The sequence below is a fragment of the Sturnus vulgaris genome, chromosome 12 (assembly GCF_052056855.1).
Source record: "Sturnus vulgaris isolate bStuVul1 chromosome 12, bStuVul1.hap1, whole genome shotgun sequence".
Lineage (NCBI taxonomy): Eukaryota > Metazoa > Chordata > Aves > Passeriformes > Sturnidae > Sturnus > Sturnus vulgaris.
The window spans coordinates 11,252,936-11,266,484 of NC_142254.1; the positions used below are offsets into that span (position 1 = coordinate 11,252,936).

Below are 13,549 nucleotides of genomic sequence, written 5' to 3' on the forward strand. Positions count from 1 at the left end.
TTATTAGCAGGTTTGCCTTTTCTTAACTGACTTTTAATTTTTTAAGATCAGAGATGCTCTTGAATTAGACCAGCACATTAGAACCTAAACTCATTTTAAGGTTTTTTTACCCAAACCTGAACCTAGATCTGTACCCCACAAGTCCTCCTCTCTTTATTACAAAATTCAGTACACTAGATCCAGGTGCACATCAAAATGAATCAAACACCCCAAAGGTCCTGGAGGGCTTTTAAACAGTGGACCCAGTTTGGATAGATTACTGGATCCCAATAATGTGATGAGTTGCAGAATAATTGAGATGATCCGAAACCTAACATCCAGAAAACACAAATCTCTTATGTTCCATGTTGCTGAATATGTGGTCCAAGGATCACTCATAAAAAAATGTATTTGCATCTCAGTTACAAAAATCAGACAAGAAGTCTTCATGTTTTGGTGATGATGCAAAGTCCACATTTTATGCCGGACACAAAAAGTATCTCTTCTCTCTAATATCAAGTCTGAATTTGGCCCATAATATTTGTTAAATGGCTTAGAAAAATACCAATTTATCTTAAAAGAGCAAAGTAGTCTGATACAATTAAGGAAAGGGAGTAGAGAGTGAAAAGAGATGTACAGAACTGAGTTCCTGGGCAAAAAGCAGTCCTGGTCACAACCTGCCTAGCTACAGGTCTCACCATCTGGTCTCAGGCATATTTACTTTGTTAGTGTAGCAAATAAGGTAAAAAAATAACTCATCTTAGTTCACAGGCAGCATCGAGATTCCAAACTCTGATGATAAATAATGTACAAAGGTGCGAAAGTGCAGTTCTGTTTGTCTGGGCCTCCTGTTAGGGACGTGTGAGGGATGAGGGGCACGGTGATGCCACGGAGCTGCCAACTGCACCAGCACGGCAGGGCAGGAGCACCCAGATGGTCACTGGCCAAACACCCCCACGCCACTGGCCAGCCCTGGTCTCAGCGCTCTGAGCTGCTTTTCATGGGAAGCATCTCACGTTCCAGCATCTCACACACACAGAGCCTATTTTCTGGGATGTTGTTACCTTGGTGCTATTTTACACTTCCTTCCCAAAATGCTTCGAAGTCTATTTTTTAACACATATTTATTAAAACTTTCTCGGACTATTCAAAAGAATATTTGAGTGGCTGCTCAAAACCCCGCTGCCTAATGACTGCCAACTTGCTGAAGAATGGAGGCAAGGGAGGTTTTGCTTTGGGCGGGGGGGAGAGAAAATAAAGAGAAATCGGCCCAGCTTCAAAGGGCGCATTTCCATAATTGCCCTGTAACTTTGGCAAAATAAATCTGAAGGGCTGAGAAAAGCACAATCTCTCAGATGAGTGCACTACAAAAGCCCCAGAGATCCCCAGTCCCACTTGTTACTATTCTAATTCAGTGAGAGAATTCGGTCCCTAACCTCAGCAACAAAAGCCATGAAATCACCGTCCTCCCATTCTGATAGCCCATTCCCAAAGAATAAGACCTTATCCAGCCTTTGTCTCCATCCTGCCCACAGACACTCAGTACAAGTTAGGATAGCATTAGGTGGAAGAACAACGGATAGAGGTTTTTCAGACTGGCAATTTAAACCCTTGGTCTCCGGTTCTGGGTTGCAAATGTGTGTACTCCTACATAGCAGGGGGAGATGGGCTCTGTTTCTGACTTGTTTTGCTATCACAAGAAGCCTCTTTTGTAGTTTTTATGTAGTAGAATTTCCATACAATCCGTTTGTCTAAACTTCCCAGATGAATCATGCACATTTGAGTTATGCAGTAGTTTTCTTTGAAAAGGTGAAAATATACTCCACAATTGCTCCTAGGATTTAATGTTTGTCCTCAGCAGGATACGAGCTATTAAAAAAAAAAAAAAAAAAAGGGAATTATAAAAGTAATTATAAATAAAAATTTAATAAGAAAGTGTCTAAAATGGCTTTGCTGGCACAGTCGCAGTCCCAACTTTACAATTCCTTGATGAAAAAATGACTGCTGAATGTGAATAGTAGGTCTTTTACAGCAAAGTCCCAATCTCTCGTCATTTGGCCCCTCTCTGACTTTTTTATTTTCTCAATAAGACGAGCTTTTGTGGCGATGTTCAGTATGGACAATCAGGACAGCCTTATAAAGGGATTGAGAAGGGCATACAAAGGGCTGCGGCAGCATCAAAGCGAGCCCAGCAGCACAATAGAGATGACATTTTTACATCCCAGGGCTGGGGCGGGCAGGGACTGAATACTGTGTCCACAGCAGTGTCAGTAAACAATGAGCAAAGTGGGAAAGGGGTGAAAACACAAGTCAAAATCTTTTTATTGAAGCCCCCTACACATTCATTGGGCATTTTCAGCCCTGCATTTGAAAGCTCTTCCATTTACTTACTCTCCAGATTCCCCTATTTAACTAACTGACTGATGATGGCTCCATTTTGATATCTGAAGAAAAGAATGGGAATGCTTCCTGAAGTGAATATATTAATTTATGAGATTTAATTGCATTTTATTGGCACTAAGGAAAATATTAGCTGCATAGAGCTGTTCTTAAAGGAACACTGCCATATTTAGCACCACATTTAAGACCTCTGCTTAAGAAGCCCCAGGCTTACCTGAAGTACTACTCCTGCCTGTGTTCTTGGAAGCAATGTTTTTCTTTTAGCTTACCAGTTCCTCACATTTAGGTTTGGTTGCTTGAGGTTTTTGCATAACAAAACCAGGCTGGGGTCCTGTTTAGCTGGTTTCTCATTCCATTTTTTGTACCCGAGCCCAAGGTCTTGGCATGGTTCAAAGTACCAGTACAGAAAGTTTAAAACCAGAGGATTTAACCCTGGTCATTTAGCCAAATCAGGTAATCTCAGCAACTACACCAGGTGCAGGAGGGCAGCAATGAGCACAGAAATTTTCTTTTCTGTGCGTTTTTTTTTTTTGCCTGTAATTGCACAGAAACGTTTCTGTTAGTATCAGGGTGTGATTTAGCACACCAGAGGAGATCTGTCTATCAAGCAAACATTTCTGGCATTGTCTTCTGTAGAAATCACTTGCAAAAGTCTCCATGTGAGAAGACTGGCACTGGTGCTGCTGTTCAATAGCCATCTCAAGTGTCCTTTTTCATTAAATTATTTTGGAATGGGGCTGGTCTAATCTCCTAGTGAAGCTTTATCTTTCTTGGAAGCAAGTTAGACTGTAACAGAGAAAATCAATGTTTTACTCCTTGTATCTAATTTCACATTACATCTATGTTTTTAGGCACTTAAATTTTACTGCTAAGGTATCTTGAGTATTGAAAAGTCCAGTGTGAATTATACTAATGATCGCTGAGAAATCCAATAGAGTGAGTCATATATTTGAGAGAGAGATATTTTCTTTTCACTGTTTTGCTTGAAAATAAGTATAATACTTATGTATTTAAACCTCAGGTTTATGCATACCCAGAAAGTAATTTTATTCTAGCCTGGCTAGCTGGCCTACTGACATGCATTTTCACCACTACTAAAAATAATGAGGAATCCGAGTGACACACATTTATGGCTAGGAGTGCCATCAGATCCCTTGACCTAATTGAGCATGCCTACACACCTTAGAGTGTTTTGCATAACCAACTTAGACAGCAGGAACATTTCCAACCAGATTGATTGACATATTTTATTTCTAACTTAAGCTTAATCAGGACCAAGAATGATTCATTTATACCTTTCAAACTTTAGGAATTGACACAGGAGACAACCAAGCTGCAGACTCCAGTGTAAGCAATCATGCAAAGGAAAAAATATAGATTAATATATTTTATTAGTCTACTTAGCTGCTGCAGTTGATGTAATAAAATTAATTAGCTGGTAGGAGTCACTTTATTTTATTTTATAAAATAAATGTCAAATTAGATTTTTGCAGGAAAGTTTCTGTCCCAAATCCCTCCTCCACTAAGGATTTCTCTGAAGTCATGTACTGAATGTAGAGCTATCGTAAGGTGCAGTTTGATTTTTTTCAGAAACCAGCCGGAGGAGAGCTCATCTCCCAGCAATAACCACATTGACTCTCAAATTGAAAGAGTTTCCGGCTTTTAAGGTGTAAAGTACCTTCAAATAAATATCAGCGGTTTCCACATGCCATGCCTTAAACAGGAACAAAGCCTAATAGAATAGACTGTAATAAAAGTGCTATTTCCAGCATGTGTGTATGTGGCTGCTCTACACTGCAAATGTCCTTTAGCACTTTTTAACCATATTCTCTAGTGTGTGTCAGCAAAGAGACTCCATCAGAGTATTTAACATTGCTGGGAGCAAAGGAATAAAGTGGAGTCACTGTTGATTATTACTCATTAGCCACAAGGACATCCACTTAACATGTGAATAAATGAATGACACCATGTCCTAATGGAAATGGCCTCAGTGTACCTTTAAGCAAAATGTTGTTTAATATCTTCCATTTGCTGAATAGTAAAGAGGCCTGTTGGACATGCACAGCTAGCAAGCGGCCATTGTTGCTTTGTTCCAATTTCAGCATTTAATAAAAAAAGATGTTGTCTTGACTGCAGCAAAGCTGGGCCTCAAAACCCTGGGTGGCAGCACAGGCTTGTTCTCATTCTGCAAATTCAGAATTTCACTGGCATCCTAAAGGGTTACTGCCCATAAAGCAAATGAAGCCTTAGAAGGTACATGTTCTTCATTATTCTGCCTTACATTCAAACATATAAAACAAAGAACATCTGATATCTTTATTGGTCTTCTTAGATAAAACACAAGCAAGCTATAAGCCTTAATTTTCTTATTACCATTTGTTAACAAGGAAGATAACACTCTCAAAAGTACTTGATTAGGGCTCCCTTTGATTTGTATCTTGTTATGATTACCAGGGCACATATTTTTGTATTATTACTTTAGTACACTGATAGTTTGGATCAAAGTGATAAAAAGAGGTATTTTAAAAGTGTAAATATTAACCATACAGGTAAACCACATAATCTGAACAGCATCTTGAACACTGACATACTGAAGTACACACTGGGAAACCAGTCATAGCTGAGATACACGTTCCTATCTGGAAAGCTCTAGTCTTGAGCTGGAGGAGCCCTTCTGCTCCCAAACCCTTTCAACAGTAACTTACATACTTGACAAATTTGTTTCTTTAATACAATATTACTACTGAGGATATAGGATTGAAGATATTTGCTCTATCACGTATCTAAATGCTTGTGATCAGAATCCAGGCCACATCTATCTGTTCTTATGGGAATAAATCAGCTTTAACTAGCTAAGGGAAACAACAGCAGGTGAATGTGAAATATGTGGGAGGGTGTTTTAATGCATGGTCTGATGTCTAATTGAGAAAATTGTGCTGGATCTTTTCCTTACTGTTGTGATTTTGCCTGCATGTCAGCTCGCTGCGCTGGAGGCGGCTCGGTGCTGTTTCCCAGCTCTCTCCTGCCTTATCCCGGGCCGTGATGGGCACTTTGGCTGCCCTGAATGGGGAGCCTGACACGGCCCGCTACGCCCGGCCGGCTGCTCCCACCACAACTGGGTCTGACAAGTTGGAAGTCTCTTTCTCCTGCCTCCTCCTCCTCCTCCTCCTCCTCCTCGCCGACGCTTCCTCCGGCCGCCCCGCGCAGACAGGGAGCGAGCGGGAGATGATTACATCAATCAGTGTCAGGTCTGGGAGCTGTGATTTATGAATATGCATAATGAGCTCTCACCTTTGAGAAGGACTAGCTAGGGAGATAATTGATTAGACAGGAAAAGAGCAGCCAGCAGAGAGGGAGAAGGGAGAGGGAGGCCTCTCTGTGCTGTCTCAGGCAGGCCTGGCTAGGGCTCCAGCGAGGCTGTCAAACAGAGAGGGATTTCTGAAAAAAAAAAAAAAAAAAAAAAAAAAAAAATACGCGTAGGATTTTTAATTTTTGTTGAAACACGCATAACAAAATGTTTCCTCACAAAATTAATGGGAATTTTCTCCACATTAGGGAAGCCAGGCAGGCACAAAGACTGCTTTACCCCCGCAGGGAAACCAAGTTCTCACTTCCAGAAGCCAAAGGAGCAGCTTTCCCATGGCTTCCACGCTGCTGTTGCAGGAGCATCTCCACGGTCAGAGTGAAGGCAGAAGGCTCTGCGGGGACAGGGAGCTGAGGGCCTCTGTGCAAAGGCAAAGGAGCCTTTAATGGAGGTAGAAAGCTGGGGATGCAATTGTTTTCCCATCATGGTTGCATTATTTTCTTCCATCCCCTTTAAGCATCTGTCTGGCCGCTGTGTGAAAGTTTCTATGGAAAACCCACCAGGATGCCCAGAGGAAGGGGATGTGGAAATTTGCCTCTAGCTTTCTCTCCCCCCACCCCTCCCATTTTAGATGCCATTAATCTTTTTTTTTTTTTTTTTTTTTCCCCTCAGAAAGAATTGGCTAAGGAAAAAGAGGCATACAAAGTGCAGAGAGACTGGATAAAATTTACATGAGAAACGATCTGTTTTCTTACCCCCCCCACCCACAGAGATTCTTCCATTTCAGGAGCCTGTTGGAGCGAAAGAGTGGGAACAGTTCCTGGCGGAAAGACAGAGAGCTGCATGGGGCTGCAAAGAGGCAAATGCTGTTTCTAGGGTGAGCTGTAGCCAGAAAGGACATATGGGGAAAGGAAGAGGACGCAGGGGGGAAAAAGCAGAGATCACAACACTGCTGCAAACTCTGTGGGTCCCTTCCCCAGCCCCCTTTGCTCCCAGCTATTGCTAACAGCAGCCGGGGAGGCTGCAGTGCACACCAGGAGAGGGGTGTCCCCATCGTAATGCTGGTCGTAATGCAGGGAGAATATTAATTGTGAAACATTAAAACACTATATAAAACGTGTGTATACACGCACACATGTAGTGTAAACATATAAATAAATCTTATCACTTACAAACGCCTAGGATTTAAAATGTAGTTTATCGGCCTAGTGCAACCCAATCCTATAAATAATACATTCCTATCACTATGACCTCAAAATGTCAATACTGCACAGCCCTGTGCATTTGCATATCTTGTACTGTCTAAACTTGAAGCATGTCAGCTATGTGCTTCTGTTTGTACTTTAACTTCATTTTAACTCTTGCTTCCTAGCTCTGAGCACCCTCCCCCTCTGCGGGGTCTGTCACCAAAACGAGACAAGCATCAGCTATTTAATCACCACCACTATAATTATGCCGTTTGCAGGACTGTAAGGAGAGGACAGGTAGGGGACACGTCTCCCCGGCAGAGAAGGAAAAGCCTGGGAACAAAAGCAGAAGGGAGCCTGGCCACAGGCTCTACCTGCCCGAACTGCCCCGTCAGCCGGGGGGATGAGCACGGCCATCCGCGGGCACCGGCTGCAGGGAAGGGGAAGGCAGGAGGGAGCAGCTCTCGCCCTCCTACCAACACTCCCCTTGGGATGGTTTCTGAGCGGGAAGGGAACTTTCCCGGATTGGGCCGATTCCCAGCATCTTGCCGGGGAAGCAGAGCTCCAAGTTTTGGGGCGAGGCGTGCAGAGGTGCAGCCGGCAGCTCCGTGAGCCGGGAGGAGGCGGCCCGGCCCGGCCCGGCCCGGCGGAGCGCACAGCCCGCGCGGCCGAAGCGGAGCGGGGCTCCCGGCCGGGGCTCTCCGCGGCGCCTCCTGCTCGGTGCCCCCGTTCCGGCCGCTACCTCCCTCCGAAATTCCAAGCCCTGGGAGAGGGGGGATGCCCCGGCCCCGCCGCTTTGGGCAGCTCTCCGCTCAGCGGCACGGAGAGCTGTGGCGAGCACCCCAAAACTGACCCCAGCGCGAAAGCAAGAGGGGAGGGGGCGGCAGAACTAACGCAGCTGCGCTGCCGACCCGCGGCGACCCCCGCAGGCTCCTTTCAATTAACAGCCCTCCGGCTCCGCGCTGCCCTGCGCTCCGGGGCGGGGAGGGAGGTCAATAGCGGCACCCGGCACTGGGCCGTGGATCATCCGCCGGCCGCCCCGACCCGCGCACGGAGCCGCGCACCCTCCGCAGCCCGCCGGCCGCGGCGCCTGCAGGGGGCGCTGCGGCTCCAGCGATGGCGCCGCCGCCGCCGCAGGAAGCGCGGCCCGGCCCGGCCCGGCTCGGCCCCGCCGCTGACCCGGCCCGGCCCCGAACCGCTCCCGCAGAAACCGTCACCGACCGGGAGAGGGTGGAGGATGAGGGGAGCGGGACTGCGGGAGGAAAACAACTCCAGAATGGGGGAAACGAGAGTGTAGTCAAAGTGGCAACAGTTTATTTATTAGCCAAAAATATATACTTTCTTGTACAATTTGGTTCACACATATGTACATTTTTACGTTATGTACAAAAACAAACAACAACAACAACCAAAAAAAAAAAAAAAAAAAAAAAAAGGGAACACCTAATTCTCACTGGACTTCCAAAAAAATCTCACAGCTCAGCTAACCCAGGTGATAGTACAGAAGCGGGTATTTTTTTTCCTTTTGAGTTTTAATATACGGACATGCTTACAAGTTGTAACTATACAGAGATTTTTTTACAATCATTACAACAACAATAAAAAATTAACTATGATGATGAGAGCGCCGATAGAACCATAGCGGCGTCAAGTTGGTTCTGGGGCCTGGAAAAAAAATGACACAGAAAAAAGATATTTAATAGGATTTCTAGGGAGCTTGGGCTGGCACAATATTTGTAACTGCAGGTATCTCTGGTTTTGTTGTTGTTGTTATTATTTTAATAGATTTATAAAGATAAAAAGTTTTCAGAGTGACTTGTAGTAAATCTATTTAGCCATGAAAACACGGCGGGCCCGATCCCCGTGCTTTCAATCAATCAAAAGGGTAATTGGTTTCTCATTGAAATTGAGTGACTGCTACGCCAAATTTGGGGCGGCAAGGCTCAGCCTCTTCAGCTTTCATACTCGAGGTGGGTGTTTTTGTTTCGCTTTCATTATCATTATATATTTTTTTTTAATTTATATTTTAATTTACTATTTTCTGCTGCCTCGGTGCCTCTCCCCCGGCAAAGCGACATCGGCGGGTGGTGATCCGCTCTGCGGGGGGCTCAGGGATGTTCTCCCGAGCCAGGGGCGACCCGCGCCCGGGCTCCGCAACCGCGCAGCCCCAACGCCTCCGAGCGCAGCTCGGCCTGCCCGCGGGAATCGCTCCCGGGGGCCACAACGGAGAACAGCAAAGAAAATATATAAACAGAATAACCCACCACGCAAGCAGAAAAAGAACAAGAAACCGCCCTGGAAAGGGAACCTAAAGAAGCGGAGAAAATAATCTAACCATTTACAACTGCCTCCATACATCCCGAGGAGACGGAGGGAGCCATCTCTTACCGCCTCTGCACTGGCTGGAAAGCTGTCTTTAGTAACTTTTTCTCTACTTCCAAGGCACTAGATCGATCTAAAAAGAGAAGGGGGGGGGGGGGGGGGGGGGAAAAAAAAAAGCGTTCCTTTATAGCCTCTGTTTTATTCCTCCCGTCCCTGAATTAAGCCTCGAGATTTTAAGCTCCTTTCTCAGCGAGTTACAAATACGACACAACGACTGCTCTGCTTGCAGAGGTGACCGTCAGAGAAAACACACTGACCCCGCAGCGAGCCTGACCTGACGGCCGGGTCCTTCACGCAAAAGCGACAACAACAGCAACAAAAATTATCTCCGTTGGAGCAAGGTAATTCTCAGGGATCGAGACTACCCGGGCCAGCAGACCCCCGCCACCGCCCCCGGGGCCCCTGCGGCCGCCCGCCCGCCGCCACCTGCGCCCCGACGGCCGCTCCGCGCCGGGCCGGACCGCGCCGGGCCGGGGGCACCGTCAGAACCGCGCGGAGCCGGCGCCCCCCGCCGCGGCCGCACGCACACGGCCCCGCCGGGCCTCCCGCGCCGCTCCGCTCCGCTCCGCACCGCCGAGCCCCCCGCGGCGGCCGCCGGCCCGGCCCGTCCCCGCCGCGTCCCTCAGCGGTCACCTGCTCCGACGGGCTCCGCGCTCTGCGCCTGGTCCGCGGGCCGCGGGAAGGCGGCGGCGGGGGGGGCGGCGGAGGCGGCCCCCAGCCCCAGCAGGTGGGGAGTGTTCAGTAAGGCCAGCGGGTGCGGGGGGTGGTGGTGGTGGTGGTGGGCCGGGAATGCGCGGTTGGTCCAGTTGGGGAACTTGCCCAGGGGGCAGGAGGAGACGAGTCTGTGGGGCGGCGGGGTGGGCAGCGGCAGCGGCTGGGGGGCTGCCGCCGGTGGAGAGCCGCCGCCAGGAGACTTGCGGGGGTTGTCCGGGCTGGTGGCAGTCTCGGCCAGCGACCAGATCTTGGGTTTCGGCATGGTGCCGGCCAAAGCGCCGTCCGTCGGGGAGGAGGCGGCGGAGGAAGAGGCAGAGGAGGGGGGCGAGAGGTGGGGCGGCGGCGGCGGCAGCGGCGGCTTGAGGGGCTCCGGGCCGACGGGTGCGGCCGTGGCGGGCAGCTCACACTTGTGGTGGTGGTGATGGTGGTGGTGGTGCAGGTGGTGGTGGCGGAGGTGGTGCGGCTCCCCCTCGGAGGCCTTGTCGTAGCGCTCCTCGGAGCCGGGCAGGTCCTCAAAGCCTTCGGATCCCTCCGAGTCCGTCTTGGAGTCAGAGTGCAGGAGGTCGGCATCCTGTAGATCATCCTCGAGCTCGTCCTTGTTGCTTTCGATGTTCTCGGTGTCGATGTTCTCGAGGTCGATCTCCTCCTCGTCCTCCCTCTTGTCCTCTTCCCCCTCGTGGTCGCTCCCGTAGGAGTTGCCCTCCTCGTCCGTCCTGCTGCGGGGGGCCCAGGTCATTTTGTTCTCCTTCTTGAGCCGCCGCCGCGCGTTGGCGAACCAGGTGGAAACCTGGGTGAGGGTCATTTTGGTGATGATAGCCAGCATGATCTTCTCGCCCTTGGTGGGGTAGGGATTTTTCCGGTGCTCGTTGAGCCAGGCCTTGAGGGTGCTGGTGCTTTCCCGTGTGGCGTTCTTGGGCCGCGACGGGTCCCCGAACTGGTACTGCCCGTAGGGGTAGAAGGCAGGGTGGTGGGGGGGGAAGGCGGCGTGCTGCACCCCCGGGCTCTCCTTCAGCTCGTACTGGGCGCCCTGCAGCGAAAGGGAAGGGGCGGCCCGGCTGAGATGGCGGCCCGGGCCCGGGTCCGCTCCGTCCCGCTGCCGTTACCGAACGGAGCCCGTCGGCACCGGCGCGGCGGCCGGGCCGCGCTGCCTCCCCCACCGCGGAGCTCCGCGGCGCCGATCCCGGGCACGCTGCGGCCCCACCAGCCCGGGCCCCGCCGGTGCCCGGGGGTGCCTCGGCGGCAGGACCGGCTCCCCACTTGAGTGTGCGCGGCGGGGCCGGCGGCCGCTGGGGCCGGTCCCCGCGGCCGTCAAACCCCCGGGCGGAGCGGGGGGACGCTGCGGGGCCGCCGTTCCAGCCCTGCCCCTCTCCGGCAGTTCTCCGGGGCAGGGCGGCGATAGCGCCCTTCTCTCCCTTGACAGCCCTCCCGGCGTGTCCCCCGGCTCCCCCCGGGCCGATCCCCAGCGCGAACCGAGCGCCCCGGGGAGCGAGCGGCGAGCCCCGGGGGCCTCTTACCAGCTGGGGGAAGATGGGCAGCTCTGCGGCGTAGGGCAGGAAGGCTCCGTAGCCCTGGGCGGCGGCGGCGGCGGCGTAGGGCGCGCCGTACATGGAGGAGAGCACGTTGGAGAGGGTCCCGGACGGGGCCAGCTCGGCGCCGCCGCGGGAGCCGCCGCTCCCCGGGCGCTCCGCCGGGTAAAGCGGCCTGATGTACTGGTAGCCCAGCTGGGGGAAAGACATGGTGGGGGAGCGGGGTAGGGGAGGGGGGAGGAGGAAGAGGAGGGGGGGGGGAGACGAGAGGAAGAAGGGAGAGAAAGGGGAGAAAGTAGCAGGGCCGGGAGCGGAGGAGGGAGCCGGGTCGCTCGCCCTCGCCGGCCGCCCGCACTTTCAGCGCCTCCCGCAAACTCCGGCAGACATGGGGGGGAGCCGGGGGTGCGCGGAGGCCGCGGGCTCCCGCCTGTCCTCGGCCGCCGCGGTAAACGATCCGATCGCTTCTTTCTTCTCTCACTTTTCCTATTGATCTGAGTGGACCCAGGTCAGGTCCTAACAGATTGCCTGAGATTATTGGGACTCTGGGCTCTGATTGACATTTCTAGTCTCTCACAAGCCCCTCCTATTTCTTTTAAGTCTCTCTCTCCCTCTGCCTCCCTCTCTCTCTCATGCCCAGAGCTCGCTCTCGCCGGGTTTGTCACTAGCTGCTTTTTTTTTCCCTTTTTTTTTTTTTTTCTAAATCTGTTTACTGACGTCGCGATCTTTTATTTGAGTTGCTTTCAAATCTCGTTTTAGCGATCGCCAATCAGTTGTGTGTTTTACAAAGGTTTAACCCTGCCTCATGGTATTCTAATTATATAGAGATAGATTTAGATATAATTTCTTTCTTAGCCCCCCCTTACCCAGAACGTAGGTAGCTGAGGTGTCATTTGTGAGCAGTACACGAGAGGGACAGGAAAAAGTTGTGACATTTAAAAATAAAGGCTCGCACCTACACCATCCCCCAGTTCCCCTTTTCAGGTTTTCAGATTTACAACCTTTCTTTGCCCAGGTTAATTTTATTTTCTTTATTAAGATATTCCCTTCTTCCCTTCCCCTGCTCTGGCCCTTGCGAGGGATACATCTCCTAATACAGATTTAAAAGTCTATTGCATTTTTTTAAATTTGCATTTCCAGAACTACCTTGAAAATCTTCCTAATGTACTGGATCTTTAAGGAGTTCTCTACATTTTGTCTGGGCTAACAGTGCGCAGATACAGTGGAAAAGCTAAGTTAATTTTCCTCCTAATAAGGGACTTCAAAGAGTTGTAGGTCACAATTTTACATCAAAGGCAGAAAAGAAGGCAAATTAAAATCTTAACAAAGGAGAGACGGGAGCAGCCCTCTGGGCCATTAGTAAATAAGTGGTGTGAAAAAAGGGACAATGACAGGCACTGGAATTAAACTCATTAACACCTTTTTGTCTTGGTGCGAAATCTCTAATTAGGAAATTTATGATCATTTTGCTTATTCCCTCTGTTCTGAATCACTACAAGGCTAAGAAGGAAGTACCTGGTACGTGCAACATTTGCAAAGGGAGCAGTAGCACGGGTTTGCAAGGAGCTATTGGGAAGCAGTCAAGATACGGTTTAATTACAAAATAGGGTTTGGGGGGTTTTTTATGATGCACACATTTTAAATTACGGTTTGTATTTTGTTATTGATGTTGTTGTTGCTGCGGACCACCCCCCCCCCCCCCCCACCCCTTTTCCTTCTCTGAAACCAGCGTGAGTTGCAATTTAGCCCTTTAAGAGTAGTTAAAATACAGTTCAATCACGGCGCGTCTTTGGCAAGCGCCGGTGCGCCCTGCTCCGCATCTGCGGGCAGAGGAAGAGTCTGGGCTGGAACCTAAAAAGTTCTCACAGCCTGTGGGAAGAGGAGACCTGAACCTGACAGCGTTATCTGCTTTTCAAAATACTCAGTGTTTAGATAAAACAAAAAGTTTGAAAGGTCTTTTGCGGAGTTGCGGCTAAAGGAGAGCCATTTAACCGTATTCCCCTCTCTTCCTAAATTCTCTCTGGATTTATTGCCTTTAAAATATGATTTAGGTACAATAT

General features: G+C 49.9%; 1 protein-coding gene across 1 annotated transcript; it reads right to left on the reverse strand.

The window, feature by feature from the left end:
- Positions 1 to 8,162: 8,162 nt before the first annotated feature.
- On the reverse strand, positions 8,163 to 11,702 carry IRX3 (iroquois homeobox 3). Its single transcript, XM_088171784.1, has 4 exons — positions 11,481 to 11,702; positions 9,886 to 10,993; positions 9,259 to 9,325; positions 8,163 to 8,535 (listed from the first exon to the last, which is right to left on the reverse strand). The coding sequence occupies exons 1-4, from the start codon at positions 11,700 to 11,702 to the stop codon at positions 8,481 to 8,483; spliced, it is 1,452 nt and encodes a 483-aa protein (XP_088027910.1). The 3' UTR covers positions 8,163 to 8,480.
- Between the last annotated feature and the right edge of the window lie 1,847 nt (positions 11,703 to 13,549).